The sequence below is a fragment of the Eucyclogobius newberryi genome, unplaced genomic scaffold, assembly GCF_026437365.1.
Source record: "Eucyclogobius newberryi isolate DKJ021-1_F unplaced genomic scaffold, fEucNew1.0.hap1 SCAF_12, whole genome shotgun sequence".
Taxonomy (NCBI): domain Eukaryota; kingdom Metazoa; phylum Chordata; class Actinopteri; order Gobiiformes; family Gobiidae; genus Eucyclogobius; species Eucyclogobius newberryi.
In genome coordinates this window covers 25,502,435-25,517,844 of record NW_027315746.1, presented here as the reverse complement: position 1 = coordinate 25,517,844, position 15,410 = coordinate 25,502,435, and the positions used below count along the sequence as shown (strand labels likewise).

At 38.9% G+C, this 15,410-nt stretch overlaps 1 protein-coding gene across 1 annotated transcript in view; it reads left to right on the top strand.

Moving 5' to 3' along the window:
• The first annotated feature begins 2,160 nt into the window (after nucleotides 1-2,160).
• The window catches only part of pcmtd1 (protein-L-isoaspartate (D-aspartate) O-methyltransferase domain containing 1), a 28,193-nt gene continuing 14,943 nt past the window's right edge, over nucleotides 2,161-15,410 (top strand). The window contains exons 1-4 of the mRNA XM_072441670.1: nucleotides 2,161-2,376; nucleotides 10,576-11,028; nucleotides 13,202-13,304; nucleotides 13,430-13,601. Coding sequence (XP_072297771.1) covers nucleotides 10,722-11,028; nucleotides 13,202-13,304; nucleotides 13,430-13,601 — 582 coding nt within the window. The 5' untranslated portion in view covers nucleotides 2,161-2,376; nucleotides 10,576-10,721. The remainder of the gene's footprint in view (nucleotides 2,377-10,575; nucleotides 11,029-13,201; nucleotides 13,305-13,429; nucleotides 13,602-15,410) is intronic.

Here is a 15,410-nt window from a genome sequence, read left to right as displayed (position 1 = left end):
TTAAAGGAATATCCAACATATAAATACTCAAATGTTAAATCTTACCATTAATAACTAGAATTGACTCAAACTTGTCATATTAATCTCATGTCATATTATAGTCCTTTCAACTGACGACAATCACACCTTTGGAGTTGAAACATTTAACAATCTTCTTAGGCTAATGTGAACAAACAATATTCCTTTTGTTTATTTAGAAAAAATTTTGAACTTTGTACCAGTTTTTGTTTCATGTGAATGGGCCCAGTAATTACAGAGATATTAATCATAAACTAGGTCAACAAATCTGCCATCGGACATTTAAACAGCAAATTCCATCCTAGAACTTAAATAATAATTAACACGCCTTATTAATGCAATTTTGAGGAAATTATTTGCCCAAACAAATGCAAGCAAGGTACCTAAAGAAGCTAAACTGTCCCTATGTTTTACTGTTTTATATGAAATTACAATATTACAAGGCTATGAAAATTAAATAAGCTACTTGAAATCTAAAGATGTATCTAAATGTAGTCTCCTGTGGAAGATCTGTTGAATGAGAGATATTTCTGGTTAAAATGTGGAGAAACTAGGCATCCTTGTGGGGATTCAAACCTCAAAAAACAAAGTATAAAGAAGTCATGTTCCTAAAACTTCACTGACTTGTTTCTTCTCCTATACATTGCATTGTGGAGGTTATTCAGGGCCACATAAGCAAGCATGACCCCTTTTCCTATTTCAAAAGCTATACACAGAGTGATATATTGTACCCGGGAACGCTGCACTGAGCAACGCCATTGAAATGCAAATGTTGGCACTAAATATTATGACCAAACACAAACGTAAATACACTGCAGTGTTACATAACAAAGCTTAAGTTAAAAACGCCTGCACAGGAACATCTCAGGATTGCACCACTAAATGATATATGTGAACTCCACTGCACTGACTTGTGTTCAGAGAGTTTAACATGTTGTGGGTGACGTGGCAGTAATGTATGGGTAAAACGAAGAGTTACCATCCATAGAAACAACATTATAGTGTGTCCTCTGATTGATAAGGAAGAATACTACTGTTTTTTATAACTCACCACTGTGAATCATATTCTAAAGTAGGATGCAAGAAGAGAACAGCACTGCCTTTTGTTTGCATATAAGGCTCTAGTTGGCATTTTGCCTGATAATTTATCAAGTTTTTTTGCACATCAGGTCAAGTATTCACCGTTTGAGGTCTCAGCACATTTTTAATATACAATCCCATTGTATCAACACAAAGACTGGAAAAAGGCTTTCAACAACTTTGCCCCCTCCCTGTGGATGCTTTTTAGTGATTTTAAACAACTGGTCAAGGACTAGTGTTGATGCACTTGTTTTATATAATTGTATCTCATATTGTATTTATAAATGTATTTTATGTATTGGTTAATTTTATTGAATGTTTTATTTTTGTATTAGTATCCTGTGTTTGTTTGTTGTTTATTGTTTGTGTTTTAACATGGGATCCATGAAAAAGAGACATTTTTTCATTGGGTTTTCCCTGTATCAATAAATAAATAAAATGAATGAATGAAAGGGAGAGTGGCCCATATCTGCTGACCAGTGGTGCTCGTTTCTTATTAAAGCCACCTGTGATTGCAAAAGTGGGTGCAGAAACCAGCTGTACACTAAATATAGGACTTGCCTTGGGGAGCAGTGGGGGTTATAGATGGGTAAGGTTTTTCCAGGATCTGTCCAGGGTTCTAAGAAAAAGAAACATGGTACATCATAAGTGTATAGAAAGCTTCGTCAGCAAATGAGGAAAAAATAGGCTACAGAATACACAATGTCCCTGATACACAGTCTGGGAGAGTATTGCTGCTCTCCTGCCACGTGTCAATCCCAGATTATGTCTGTCAACAGGGTAAACATCCCACATTTACTTCACCACTGAGTACAAGCTAAACCATGATTCTAACACACATTTCCCTTTAGTTTAGCCTGTACCCCTGCATTTTTTACATATTGTTGTCTTCCTTTACACACTAAATATTCTTCAGTTTTTGTGGTGAAAGCAATGGCCTAATTATAGCAGTGCGGGGGCTCCAGACAGGGTCACAGCCCCAAATCTCCTCCGCATGAGGTGAGAGTCCATTGATCAACAGAGCGTCTTCTTCCCCGTATCGACGTCTCCACACCACGTGACCTGTGTTTACATCCTCTCCTCGGCGGTTCTTGTTCTTGCACTCGGCCCCAGCCACAGAGGAACTGCCACAGCGCACAGAACCTTCACCTGGACCTGCCACTTTTTGGTCCCGTGAACCACTGACACACTTCTGTCTGCCGCTGTGGACGTCTCGAAGTGCGTGTGCGTCGCATTGCTCCGGAGAAGTGCCGCAAAGAGTGAATGCGACACGGCATTGTGAGTATTCGTCATCTGATCTTTGGCTTGATGCACCGCTGTCATGCCGTGGATTATGTTCGCCGTGTTTCCACAGTTGTTTTCAGAGCCCGGAGTGTTAGAGCAGGACAGGCTTATCCAGCCATTGTTTTGGTGATGGCGCACTCAGGCCCACGCAAAAGCTAACAGGAGCTAAGGTCTATTGACACTTTGTGCTTCGACACGTTCATCCCTTCACTTATTCTACATTTGTGCGCCACCTGACACTGTATTATCAAAGTTAGCACATTTCCCACTGTTTCTCTGAGCAATTTTCATGGCGCGTGTTGAACAAAAGAACTCGAGCAAGTTTTCCTAAAGGCAAGCGGCCAACAGCTTTGATTATTAAATCACAATCAACCGTAATTCTTCTCCATCACCTGCATAACACGACTGGATCGGCCTTTTATCAAACCGGTTTAGCTGGTCACGGCTAAAGATTGAGGTTAATCGCACTGCAAAGAGAGCGCGGTGGCCAAATGCGTTTTGTGGGCTGTGGGAACAAAAGCGCGCAGTGACGCCGTGTTGTCAGCACGAGGGAGACGGCTCTATAAACCACGGAGCCGTCACCTGTGCGGGCGCGCGGGGCCGGGAAATGTCAGTGATTAATAACGCTTGACAACATTTGATGAAAACGCTGTTGTTGTTTTGCTCTCCTCGCCTCACGCAGTGAAGAAAGTGTGCTGCGCTCTGATTGGCTGAGAGGACGGCGTCTGTGTGGCAACTGCACCACGTGACCAGGCGCCGCTCCCATTGGCTGCAGCAGGTGTCAGTCGTGGGGACCAAACAAACATCTGCGACAACTACTGGATAATACATAGTCCACAGAAGCTGATCTATGCGTTATGCCGCCAAAAACTAAAGGAGGACTCATTTATCACAGAAGGAACCATCTGTTTTTGCCCTCTGAGATCCAAGTCTGGTCCCTTTTGTTATTGTTGAGGAATGAAGCTGTAAAACATTAAAGGAAGGTGCTGTCTTAAGTAAGGACAACTTGTTCTACAAAAGAAGGCGACATTGTGTCCTATGTCCTACTCATTCTAGGATACAAACTTCTTTAATCATCATTCAGTACATTTTTATGTCCTGAACTGAACTCATAGGTATGATTTTACTCATAACAATTTTAATGCTTTTGTATTTTTTTTTTTTTTTACGATTTGCATTTGTATGTTTTGTTTTGCTTGTCAAGTTCAAATCTGACAGCGATTTCATAGATTCTATGGCAGCTAATGGCTCCCCAGGCTAAGGTGTGACTGTAGATGAGTTTTCAATTTAAGTCAGATGTAGTTGTGATGATGTGATGATGCAATACAATTCACTCCTTTACTCTGTAACCTTTCTGGCAGAGGGACTTATTGCTTTGCTTGGACTTGACTTGCTTGACTGTTCTATCCAGTCCAATCCAACGTTATTTATTTTGCACTTTAAATTTCCTCTAAGTTTCCTCCTTGTTTTTGGGACCAATAACAAGGAATGATCTGCTGACCCGAGAGAGCACGAAGGGCTGAATCAGGTCGGACAGATGATATTAAGCGAGGCCGAGAAGGCATTTAAGAGACAGGAAGCCGGTGCAGAGACATAAAAACAGATGTGATATGATCCAGTTTTTTGTACCATTCAAAAGGCGAGCGGCTGCATTCTGCACAAGTTGTGTTCGTGCGAGAGATGTTTGAGACCAACATCAAGTGCTTTGCAATAATCTAGGCGTTTAGTGCGAAAAGCGTGAATCATAATCTCAAAGTGATGCCTGTTATTGCCATAGAGCCTGCAGGTGAGGTAGAGAAGTTTGTTCCATATTGTGGAAGATTTCAGCAATGCAATGTTATCTCTATGGAGACAAGCAGATGGCATACAGCTACCAGAAAACTTACACAGTGCATATTTAAAGATCAGGATTTAGGTGTTTTCAGTAGGTTTCAACTTTGGTGAAATAGAATGAAAATAGTTTGACTCCTTTTTCCTACAAACACACTGAGTTGAAACTGAAACATTTCTAGTGTAGTAAAAATTAAATAAAATTTGTGCACCATTTTACATTTCCAAACCAGTTTGAGTGCAACATTTGATACAGTACAAACTACATTCGCAGATGGAGAGATTCTGCCGACTGCTTCTGCTTATGGGACAGCTGTCACAATTCTAAACAGTTTGTCAAGTACTTTTAGTACATTTGAGAATAGGTAATGGTGCTGCCAAAAAGCAAGAGGGAAAAGTTTTGAGGGATCACAAGATTTGTAGCCTAAGGGGGTTGCAAACTGTGAATTGTGCATTACAGTAGAGTTTATTCACAGGGCTATTACACTACAAGGTTTCAAAACCACTCACTGCCCTAGTTGTAACATGACCACAATAATAAATTTGTTTTTGAAATGACTTTTAGATCTACATTTTTATAAATGCACATGCACACACAACAAAATTAGAACTTAAAACCACCAGAAGAGGGTGTCCTGTACCTAAACTGCACACCCGTGTCAGCATTTGTCTGACCCAATCCTTGAGTGTTTAGTTATTATAAGTCTATCAATTTACCACACAAACTGGATAACTTGATAGATCTGGGTAGACATAGATCATTTGTGGTGTACCTTAACCATAACCATAACCATAACCATATAACATGCAATAGCTTATCAGAAAAACAAATTCAGAACAAACATTTATCATTAAATTGCTTGTATAATGCAAACTTACTGAGCATTACATTGCCCCATGTAATATCAAATCAAATCTATTTATACTTCATAGTTAAGTGAAGAGCTTTGGGTGTAGGGCAGTGGATGTCCCTTTTGAATATTTATGTATGATCTCTTTATTGTATCAGCATAGTCATGACTTGGATCTGACCCACCAAAGTCTTTCTAATAGAAGTCATGAGCTCACAAGATCAACTCATTTAAAATACAGAATGGAACCGGAATTTGTGTAATTAAGTTAAGTTGGCGTGCTCTGTAAATTAGATATCATTCAGTTTTTATTCTGTGTGTGTGTGGGGGGCTGAGAGGAGGTCACTGGATCACAGAGATCACATCATGACGGATCAGAATGAATGGAAATCATCCAAATAGAAATGTAATTAATGTGGCACTTTTCATTTTTGTAGAGATGACCGAGGGCTTTGGAGTTTGGTTAAATCTGGGGAGTGATTCTTGCTGTTGAAGATCCCAGCTTCGGAACTTAATCATAATGGAAATGACCTCAAAAGTTACTCAAACTACAACAAATCTTGCTCCCAGAATAGACATGACTTCCAAATCCATACCAAGTGATGCCTCCTTCTATACACTTGTTTTTGTTGCTTTGCATTAAAAATAAATAGTCGTCGTTGTCTCTGTTGTGCATGAGAAGAAACGCTGCACTACCCTAGGTCTCGCTGAAGAAAAGAATCCTCCGGTGTAAACAAAGCCTGTAATGTATTCTGTTCAGGTGTCTTTGCGGCTCGGAGTCGAACATTTGCATTTGTCGACACATTTGAAGCGTTTAGACGGCATGTTTCCCCTCACTCGTGCTTTATTAATTACAGCTTTTAGGGAATCACAAACTGTTTTCAATCTGGGAAGTCGCTTCTGAGTGACAGTTCCTAACAGTAGTTTGTACACGGGCTCAGAGAGTGATCAATTATTATTATGCAGCGCCAGCGACCACTTTAGCTTGAAATACAGCTTGTTAACTAAATACTTCCACTACTACAGATGTACTTCCAGGTTGTTTATGTCTGGTTGCATAGATGTTAGTTTAGGGATGGATTACACTAGTGCCTGGTGTGACCTAAATGGCAGCCAAGCAGTAGTCTGGAGTTCAAACTGAGGACAGGATTCAAAACTGTACCAGGGTCTTATTTTAGATCTTTTCCAGAGGGGCTTCGTGGATTTAGAAACTGCTGTAGTGTCGTAATAGACCTCCAGGAAAGATAGCAAAGTTTTGGATGTAAACGAGTGGTCAAATTAGGTCAGTATACGTGAGAACATTGACAGGAAAATGGCATTCATTTGCATTTTTTACCTTTTTTATTGCAACTTTTACTTGAAAAGTATATCTTGAGTTGTATTTAATTATGCCTGCTTGGGAAATGCAGTATTCTCTGGCGCTGACTTTCTAAATCCTCAAAATACTAGTTTGCAATAAGCCTACGTGTGTTTAGAAAAGACGTGAAGTTTACAGAGGTGAAAGATTTTGAAAGGTATAAGTATCATAAATTAAGACATATTTTGTAGTTCCTAAAATAAGTGACTAGGTAAATTGGTTGTTTTATTACATTTCACTTCACTACCCACAACCAACTCAGAAGTTTGGACCTAACAATGTACAATAAAACCAAATACTTTACATTTTGTGTATATAATTAGTCAAAGTATTTAGTCAAGGCCTGTTTTTATTTTATTTTAGTAAAGCCCCAATAGTCATCTCATAGTTTATATCTTACTATCATCAGTTATTGTTTTATCTTCATGCCATTTAGCCAAAGCGTTCTTATTCAGACTTGGCAGCTTGTTTATTGCTCCCTGACATATCTTGTGATTACCAGCAATTCAGTTAAAGGACACATATTATAAAACAAATTACTTTCTTGAGCTTTTAACAATGTAATAACATTGTCCCCTTATTAAAACACACCTGGAGTTGTATTTAGTTTTATTTATATGTGTTTGTTGAATCATGTTTAGGAAGGATTAAAGAGATTATATCAAAACATCCATAATATTTGTCCTTTAACTAAGCCCGGAGAAGCCATTTTGTTTGTTCTTGTTTAAATTTTTTTCACTGTTTTGAAAATGAAAGCAGAATAAGTTAATTTTAAACTCTTTCCATGTGGACCATGTATCGCAAAGTTTCAAGTTGTTTTTAAAAATCAGGTACAGTGCATTTAATTTTTACAAGCCTGACCCATCGGTGTACCCTATTTGAAACCAGTAAGAGTGCCAGCCATACCCTACCTTTTAAACTAAAACATTTACCAATTAGAATTCAACTCATATCGTGAAAATGTTAAACTGCACTTTCCTTCACTCTAAAGTTATGTGTGGTAATGACCTGTTCAGGGCTGTGAAAGAATCTCACCAATCTTCTAACTGTTTCCGAAAGCAATTTGCCTACAGTTTACATCTTCTCCTGACCCATTTACCTCACTTTTTGTTCAAATGTGAGAAAGTCCTTGCATTATGGGAAGGGCAGATAGAGGTTTGGAAACACACCATACAGTCAGTGACGGTGACCGAATCAATGACTTCTTTGTAGCACAGAGTCAAAGCCGATGGAAAATTACCCTAGCGGTCCCCCTCCCAAAGTCACCTCTTAATCAAATCTTTATTAGCTGAGTCAGATATGGGGATGCTGAGGAGGCAAGATGTGTCTTTGGAATCCTGACTTCTATTTAGTAATATGCTGGCAGCTTGGAATGTTTAGTCACCATCACCAAAGTATTTGAAGTATTTAATTGGGGGCTTGGGATTGTGACCTCCTAATCAGATTTTCAGCAAAACTTGGAAGACGGTTAATAGAGTTATGTGCTTTAATGTAAAAGACTATAGGTAGAAGATGGTTGGTTGGTTTATTTATTTTGAATGCATAGTCTACTTTGGCCCACTTTTCACAAATAGAGATTTGCTTCTTAATCTTGAGTGATCTTTTTAATAGCACAAAATGGCCTTTTGCTCTTTACCAGCTTAAAGGCTCACTCTATTAGCAGAGCAGAAAAGGTTTAGTTTGAAAAAATATGCAAATCTTTAATAAGCTGTATTTTCCTAAATTGGTTAATGTCCCTACAAACTAAAACTAAGCACATAAAAACCCAACTGTAGAGAACAGTGTAGAATTCCGTTACTCCCAAATACTTGTGAATGTCCAAGACCAGACATGGACAATCTGCGTCCCAGTTCAATGGGGTAAAGGTCTGGAATAGCCTTCTCGAAGTTGTGAGATGGGCCCCCACCCCGGCTGTGTTTAAATCTAAGCTAAAGACTGTATTGTTTAGCCGCGCCTATGACTTTTACCTGGGTTTTAATATTTTAAATACCACATTAATTGTTGTTTTAATGTTTTTATTTATTGAGTGTCTGCGAGATGTCTCGCAGACACTATATGTTCTAGTGTTTTTTATTATTATATTTTCCATTCGGCGCGTTTCAACTCCTTAACGCTTTAACCGATTTCAACAAGTTATACCTTATTACGATCGCTTTCGTAGTATTACGTGTGCTATTACTTTTGACATTGGTACTACTTGTACTTTTTGCAGTATTTGCAAAAGTATAATATTTAACCCTTTCCAGTCAAAACCTTTGGCGCGTTTCAACTCCTTAACGCTTTCACCGATTTCAACAAGTGATACCTCATTACGATCGCTTTCACGGTCTCATTACTGCTATTACTTTTAACATTTGTAATACTTGTACTTTTTGCAGTATTTACAAAAGTATAAGTATTTTGACACTTTTCCACCTTCGGTAAGTTTCAACTCCTTGACGCTTTCACCGATTTCAACAAGTGATACCTCATTACGATCGCTTTCACAGTCGTACGTTTGCTATTACTTTTGACATTTGTACTACCTGTACTTTTTACAGTATTTACAAAAGTACTCATTGTAATAAATGTGGCATTGAACACAAGTCATGTTTTCAACAAATATTAACACTTCCACACTTCCAAACACTTTCAACACATCCAGAATTCAACACATTAGTATTTAAACACATGTAGTACTTTTACACACATGTAGTACTTTTACACACATGCAGTACTTTTACAAAAAAAGTACTTTTACATAAAAAAAATACTTTTACACCAAAAATACTTTTAACACTAAAAATACTTTTAACACAAAAAATACTTTTTCACAAAAAGTACTTTTAACACAAAAAATACTTTTAACACAAAAAATACTTTTAACACAAAAAGTACTTTTAACACAAAAAAGTACTTTTAACACAAAAAAAACTTTTAACACAAAAAATACTTTTAACACAAAAAGTACTTTTAACACAAAAAAAACTTTTAACACAAAAAATACCTTTAACACAATTAAACAACTTCAAACAACTTCACACTTCAACAAATTTGTACTTACACACATGTACACTTTCAGCAAGAATGCAGACACTCAAGCAATGGCTTCAGCCATTGCAAAATCTAGTTTATTTTAACATACGCTGTTTTATATTCTTATAAACGGCATTGTGTTTTTATTTCACTTTATTAAATGTGTCTTAACATTGTAAAGCACTTTGAATTGCGCTTTGTACGAATTGTGCTCTATAAATAAATTTGATTGACTGATTATTTTACAAAAAACAACCTCATATTTACAGAGAAATCATCATGAATATCAAATTAAATGAGACGGAAAATTGACAAGCAATGCAATGTGACAGGCGACATCGCAGCACAGAAATGTGCTAAGCCATTAGGCCTATCTCCCAATCAGGCTGGCCCAAACTATCACTACCAAAGCAAAATAAAACGGACGCGCTAAAAACAATTCTTTAAAGACAATAAGTAGGCAATAATGTCAACTCAAGTAGCACTAATCATTCAAAGAAACAAAATCCTTCAAACGAAAATAGAAGTCCCACCTGGTCAAAAAGACTGTCAAATTTGTCCAAATTTTGTAATTTTTTCTGATGTGTTACTATGTAAGTCTAGTCCTTGAACGTTTGTGATGTTTGTGTCATCCATTTTCTTGTGATGGCCTTTTTTCCTGCTGCCAAAAGTACGTTCCAAAGGTATCCATCGATTGTGTCCATTGCAGAAGTATTGAGGCCCAAGTACATAGTTCTAAAAGTGTGTGGGATGGCAATGTGTGTTCAGAATATCTATGACCCAACTCCTGTTGTTACTACTGGTACTACCAAAAAGTTGCTTTTAGATTAATTGAGAAAACGTAACATGACACTGAATTTGAATATGTTTCTGGAAAGCCCAAGCAACTACTCCCATAAATAATGCAATTTTTACTATTATGGTTTTCCTCATAAATCACGTAGCAGGTATCATTAATATTTCTCTTGATTAACTTGTCTTATTGGTCCTTAATGCATTACATAGTTGATTATTTGACTATGACTAAATCTGCGCCCATATAAGCCCATACATCACCCTTCTCGTCGTAAATAGAAGCGGACACCATTGCCACTGCTGCCAGGCAAATTGTCACTCTGTTTTCTCCCCCATTCTTCACAGGTCATTTAACGCCTGGACATGACTGTTGCTTGAACCGCCGCCTGCACCATTCCTCTCTATGACACTTTGAGGGGGCATCCGTCATCCCCGCACACATCCCGGGTCCCGCCCTGCCCTTCTGCTTGTAGCCGTAGCAACCCGCGGACATGGGAGGAGCCGTGAGCGCCGGGGAGGACAACGACGACCTCATAGATAACCTGAAGGATGCCCAGTACATCCGCACGGAGAAGGTGGAGCAGGCCTTCCGAGCCATAGACCGCGGGGACTACTACCTGGACGGGTACCGGGACAGTGCCTATAAAGATTTGGCGTGGAAGCATGGGAACATTCACCTGTCTGCGCCTTGTATATACTCGGAGGTGATGGAGGCGCTCAAACTGCAGCCGGGGCTCTCCTTCCTCAATCTGGGTAGCGGAACGGGATACCTGAGCACAATGGTTGGCCTGATCATTGGTATGTAATAAGCACGAGTGGGTTCTTTATTGCTAATCTTTCTACATTTTCTTGTGAATACAAAACAAACCACACTGTAGAGTACAGTAAACATACAGTTAAAATAGATTAAATGCATCCAAAAAGATACATAGTACATTTGTTAAGCCCCAGCAACTCAACTTTTCATGATGTATTTCTTTTTGTCAACCATCTGGTATAAGGGAACTATGAAGCTCCTGGAAAGGGAAAGCTTTAACCCACATATTTCTGGGATCATCTGGGGTCACTCCAAATCCTCAAATAAAAAACAAATCTAAATGCTCAATATATTTTCTATCAACCAATACTTTACTTTAATTCAATTTACTGGTACTTAGATTTACCCCATAAAGTCCAGGTGGGGTTTGAAATCAGATTTTCCTCTGTACATAACTTTTTACCACTTAAAAATGACTTCAATGTCTCAGCTTCACAAAGAGCCAAGGCATTTGTTTGTTCTCCAAAGGGTTCAGAAACAGCCTCAGTTTGAATTAGGGCAACATTCAGACAGGCGTTTTTTGGAAAAATCAGCCCTTAGCTTAAGTTAAAAAAACACAATCACCCAAAAAATGTGTATATGTATTTTCAGTGCTCTGTTGTGATGGGTGGGAAGATAACATCAAAGTAGTGGTTTTGATCACATAGTCAAAAAGTAAATAAATAAATAGAAAAGAAACATTAACTACAATCTTGCAAAATGGGGTTTAATTAAGTGACATACGTTTTGTGGCATTTGACTTTTAATTCACATTTGTGCATTATTTACCTAATTTACATTCAAGTTTTAGCAAATGTTGTACTGCAAAAACTTGAAAACATTCATACCTGCAATGGAGGACAATAATATGAATAATATAAACATAAAACAATATAGTAGCATTTGTGACCTTTCCCGATTTGCACCAACCAAATAACAAACACTCAATTCAACCAAGAGTGCAGGTTTTTAATATTTAACAATTGAAACTTGCCAAAAATAATCACTATTCCATGTTATGTAAAGTGCGTGACCTTGTGATTGAAGACATCTCAGGTCAGAGCAGAGAGGCTGATTATGGTCAGATTTCACACGTCCAATCAGAATCCGTGGTGGGCCTGGAAGGTCACAGGTCACCATAATCTTCTGCAATGAAGCGCTCACGGAGATTAGACCTCATTTGTTTAACTAAGACGGCCCCAAAGACGGCCCTTTATTAGCTGTTATCTGCCATTAGATATGTCTTTCTTCACAGTGCTGAACTACCATTATGATTGATATGTTTGACCAGTTAAAACGGTGATATATTGAGATGAAATATGTCTAGTTTATACACAATTAAACCTTCACTGAAGATTTACTCTAATAATGCTTTATAATGTGTTATTTAACCAGTGGCAGGTAGGGGGGGCACTTCCACATCTGTTGCTGTTGAGTCATGCCTAAAGCTTACCCACAAGAGCAAATGAATTGCAATATTGATTATAGAACATACATATTTTATTTTTGAAGAACAATTTATTTTCTTTCTACATCAAATTGTTGATTAGATTTGAATTAAACCAAATACTGCTTAATTATTGACTTGGGAGACTATGTAGGTGGGTAGAGTAGTCAGAAATTATATTCAAGTAAGAATGTTGTTAAAGTTAAATCATTTTACCTAAAGTAGAGGCCTGATAAGTAGAAGAGTAAAAGTAAAAAAGTGAACATTCTACTCAAGCACTGAAATTCTAAAATATAGCCCACAAGATCAAGTCTAATCATACCTTGCATGTAAAGCAAATTTCAAAATAATCAACTCTTCAGAAGTAATTGATTATTTTGAAATTTGCTAATTGATTAAGGTAATAAATATCTGGACTATACAGATAAACACAAACATTCCCTATTTATAACAATGACAACAATGAAACTAGTTTTGCATTTTGATTTGTAAATAGTCTCTATCTAGAAGCCTTTAAAGTCTCAATGTACACAAGAAATAATTGTTTGAGTAGTCAACCAATCTAAAAATGAGAAAACTTCTGAAATAATGGTTCGCTGCTGGCCTTTTGTCAACCAAAAGCTTTTGTCACTTTTAGACTTCCAAACAAAGAGAAGCGTAGACAAAATCTGAGATAGGCGTTGCTATGGTGTCCATTGAAAAAGGATTAATTTCCGTTTTATTTGCAGGGCCTTTTGGAGTGAATCACGGGGTGGAGCTGCACAGGGACGTGGTGGACTATGCCAGGGATAAACTGGACGACTTTATTAAGAATAGTGACAGTTTTGACAAGTGAGTACCAGACATGTCAGACATTTAGCATTCAGATTACGAGCATGAAAATAAAACAACAACAGACGGTCCTTTACACGCTTAACATAATACAACACGCTCTCTCGCTGTCTTTTCTCTTACAGGTTTGAGTTCTGCGAGCCCGTCTTTGTGGTGGGGAATTGCCTAGAAATCGCTACAGACAGTCACCAGTACGATCGAATTTACTGCGGGGCAGGAGTGCAGAAAGACCATGAAAATTACATGAAAGTGCTGCTCAAAATTGGGGGGATTCTGGTGATGCCTATTGACGACCAGGTAAGCGCCACCCGCCATCCATCCGAGGGAAAATTCATCAAGCTCGCATTGCTATTCGGATTGTAATGCGTCGGAAATGAGGGGTGAAACAGTTTCGACCTACGAGGCTGGTTACACAACTGCTGGCCCATGCATTATTGAGCGAGGACCACCCTTGGACTTGTGCAACCATGTAAGGAGGAGCTATGGAAATCAATGTTTTATTAAAATTTGGTCAGCGGGCTGGGGCGGGCATCAGGGCATTCACAGTATTTGAGAAAGTAAGAGAAAAAAAAAAAAGCCAAAAGCTAAGCCTCTCTTCAGCAGCAGGGCCAAAGATCACCACACTTACTTAAGCAGGCGTTTTGAAAAGGAAACGGTTTGAGGAGAAAGTTGTGGTTTAAGGCATTGTTTGGTGAACTGTAGCTAAACTGTCCTTCACAATGCTCTCGTCAAACTTAATGTACAAAACATTATAATACTGAAGAAATTTAGATCACAATGAATTTAAGATCTACCATATGTTTTCTATTTCATTTTTATTTGTTTTGATTTTTTTAAGAAACATAGAAAACTGATCAATACAGAATGCTACCAGAGTGGGCAAACCGAAATAAATATAATGTTTTTTTATTTTCCATGCAGCTTCTCTCCCGGTTAGATATTTTAGTAGCCAACTAACATTTTATTCAACTAAGTGTAAAAATAATATTACTCAAGTAAAAGTCCAAAGTAATGGTCCAAACAACTAGTAAAGTAGAATAGTAGAAAAAGCTTCAGTTGTAGTCATCTGGACTCAGTTTGAAAAAAAAGACGTTTCGACTCTCATCCAAGAGTCATTGTCAATAAAAGAATTTAGATCGAGAACTCCGATATTAATACTGTTCTGTGGTAAGACCAGCCCATTGGGCGGAGCCTTCCTGAAGTAGAAAGAGTTGTTTGTTTCAACAGAAACTCCCCCCTTGTATCTACCGAGCTAGCCTATATCGGAGTTCATAATCTGGTATTTTCAAATGATAATGATGTTCAATCGTTATTGTCAACATAAACACGTGGACTAATCGTGAACTGAAGGCTCTGCTGAAGGAGAAGAAGAGAGCCTTCAGGTCAGGGAACAAGGAGGAGCTGAGGACTGTGCAGAAGAAGCTGAGGAGGAAGATCAGGCAGGAGGAGGCCGGCTACAAGAGGAGGATGGAGGAGCAGCTGCAGCAGCAGCAGAACATTCAGGGAGTGTGGAGGAGCCTGAAAACCATCTCAGGCTTCAAAGTCCCCCCTGTCCAGACGCAGGGGGACCTACAGTGGGTGAATGAACTGAATTCTCACTTCCTGAGATTGATCAATCACCCACCCTTCCCCCTGCACAGCTGCATGCTCTCTCTTCCACAGCTGGACAATGCCCTGCATCCGTTCCTCTTCACACCTCTGCTTCGGGCCATCAGCTCACCACTCCACCCGGACTCACCCATCCCCCCAGCACACAGTCCCCCTGCCATCCACTGACTGTCACAGGAGCACAGGTGAGAAGAGAGATGAAGAGGATTAAAGTGAGGAAGGCAGCAGGACCTGAGGCATCAGTCCCAGAGGGTGGTACCACAGGTACCACCCTCTGACACTGACACTGACTCTGACACTCGGACCTGCGGTGTGGGGGCGCCCCAGGGCACTGTCCTCGCGCCCCTTCTCTTCACCCTTTACATTGCAGACTTCAGACATGACACGGACAGCTGTGTCCTGTAGAAGTTCTCTGACGACTCTGCCATCGTCGGACTCATCACGGACGACGATGACGCAGAGTACAGAGGACTGGCACAGGACTTTGTGGACTGGTGT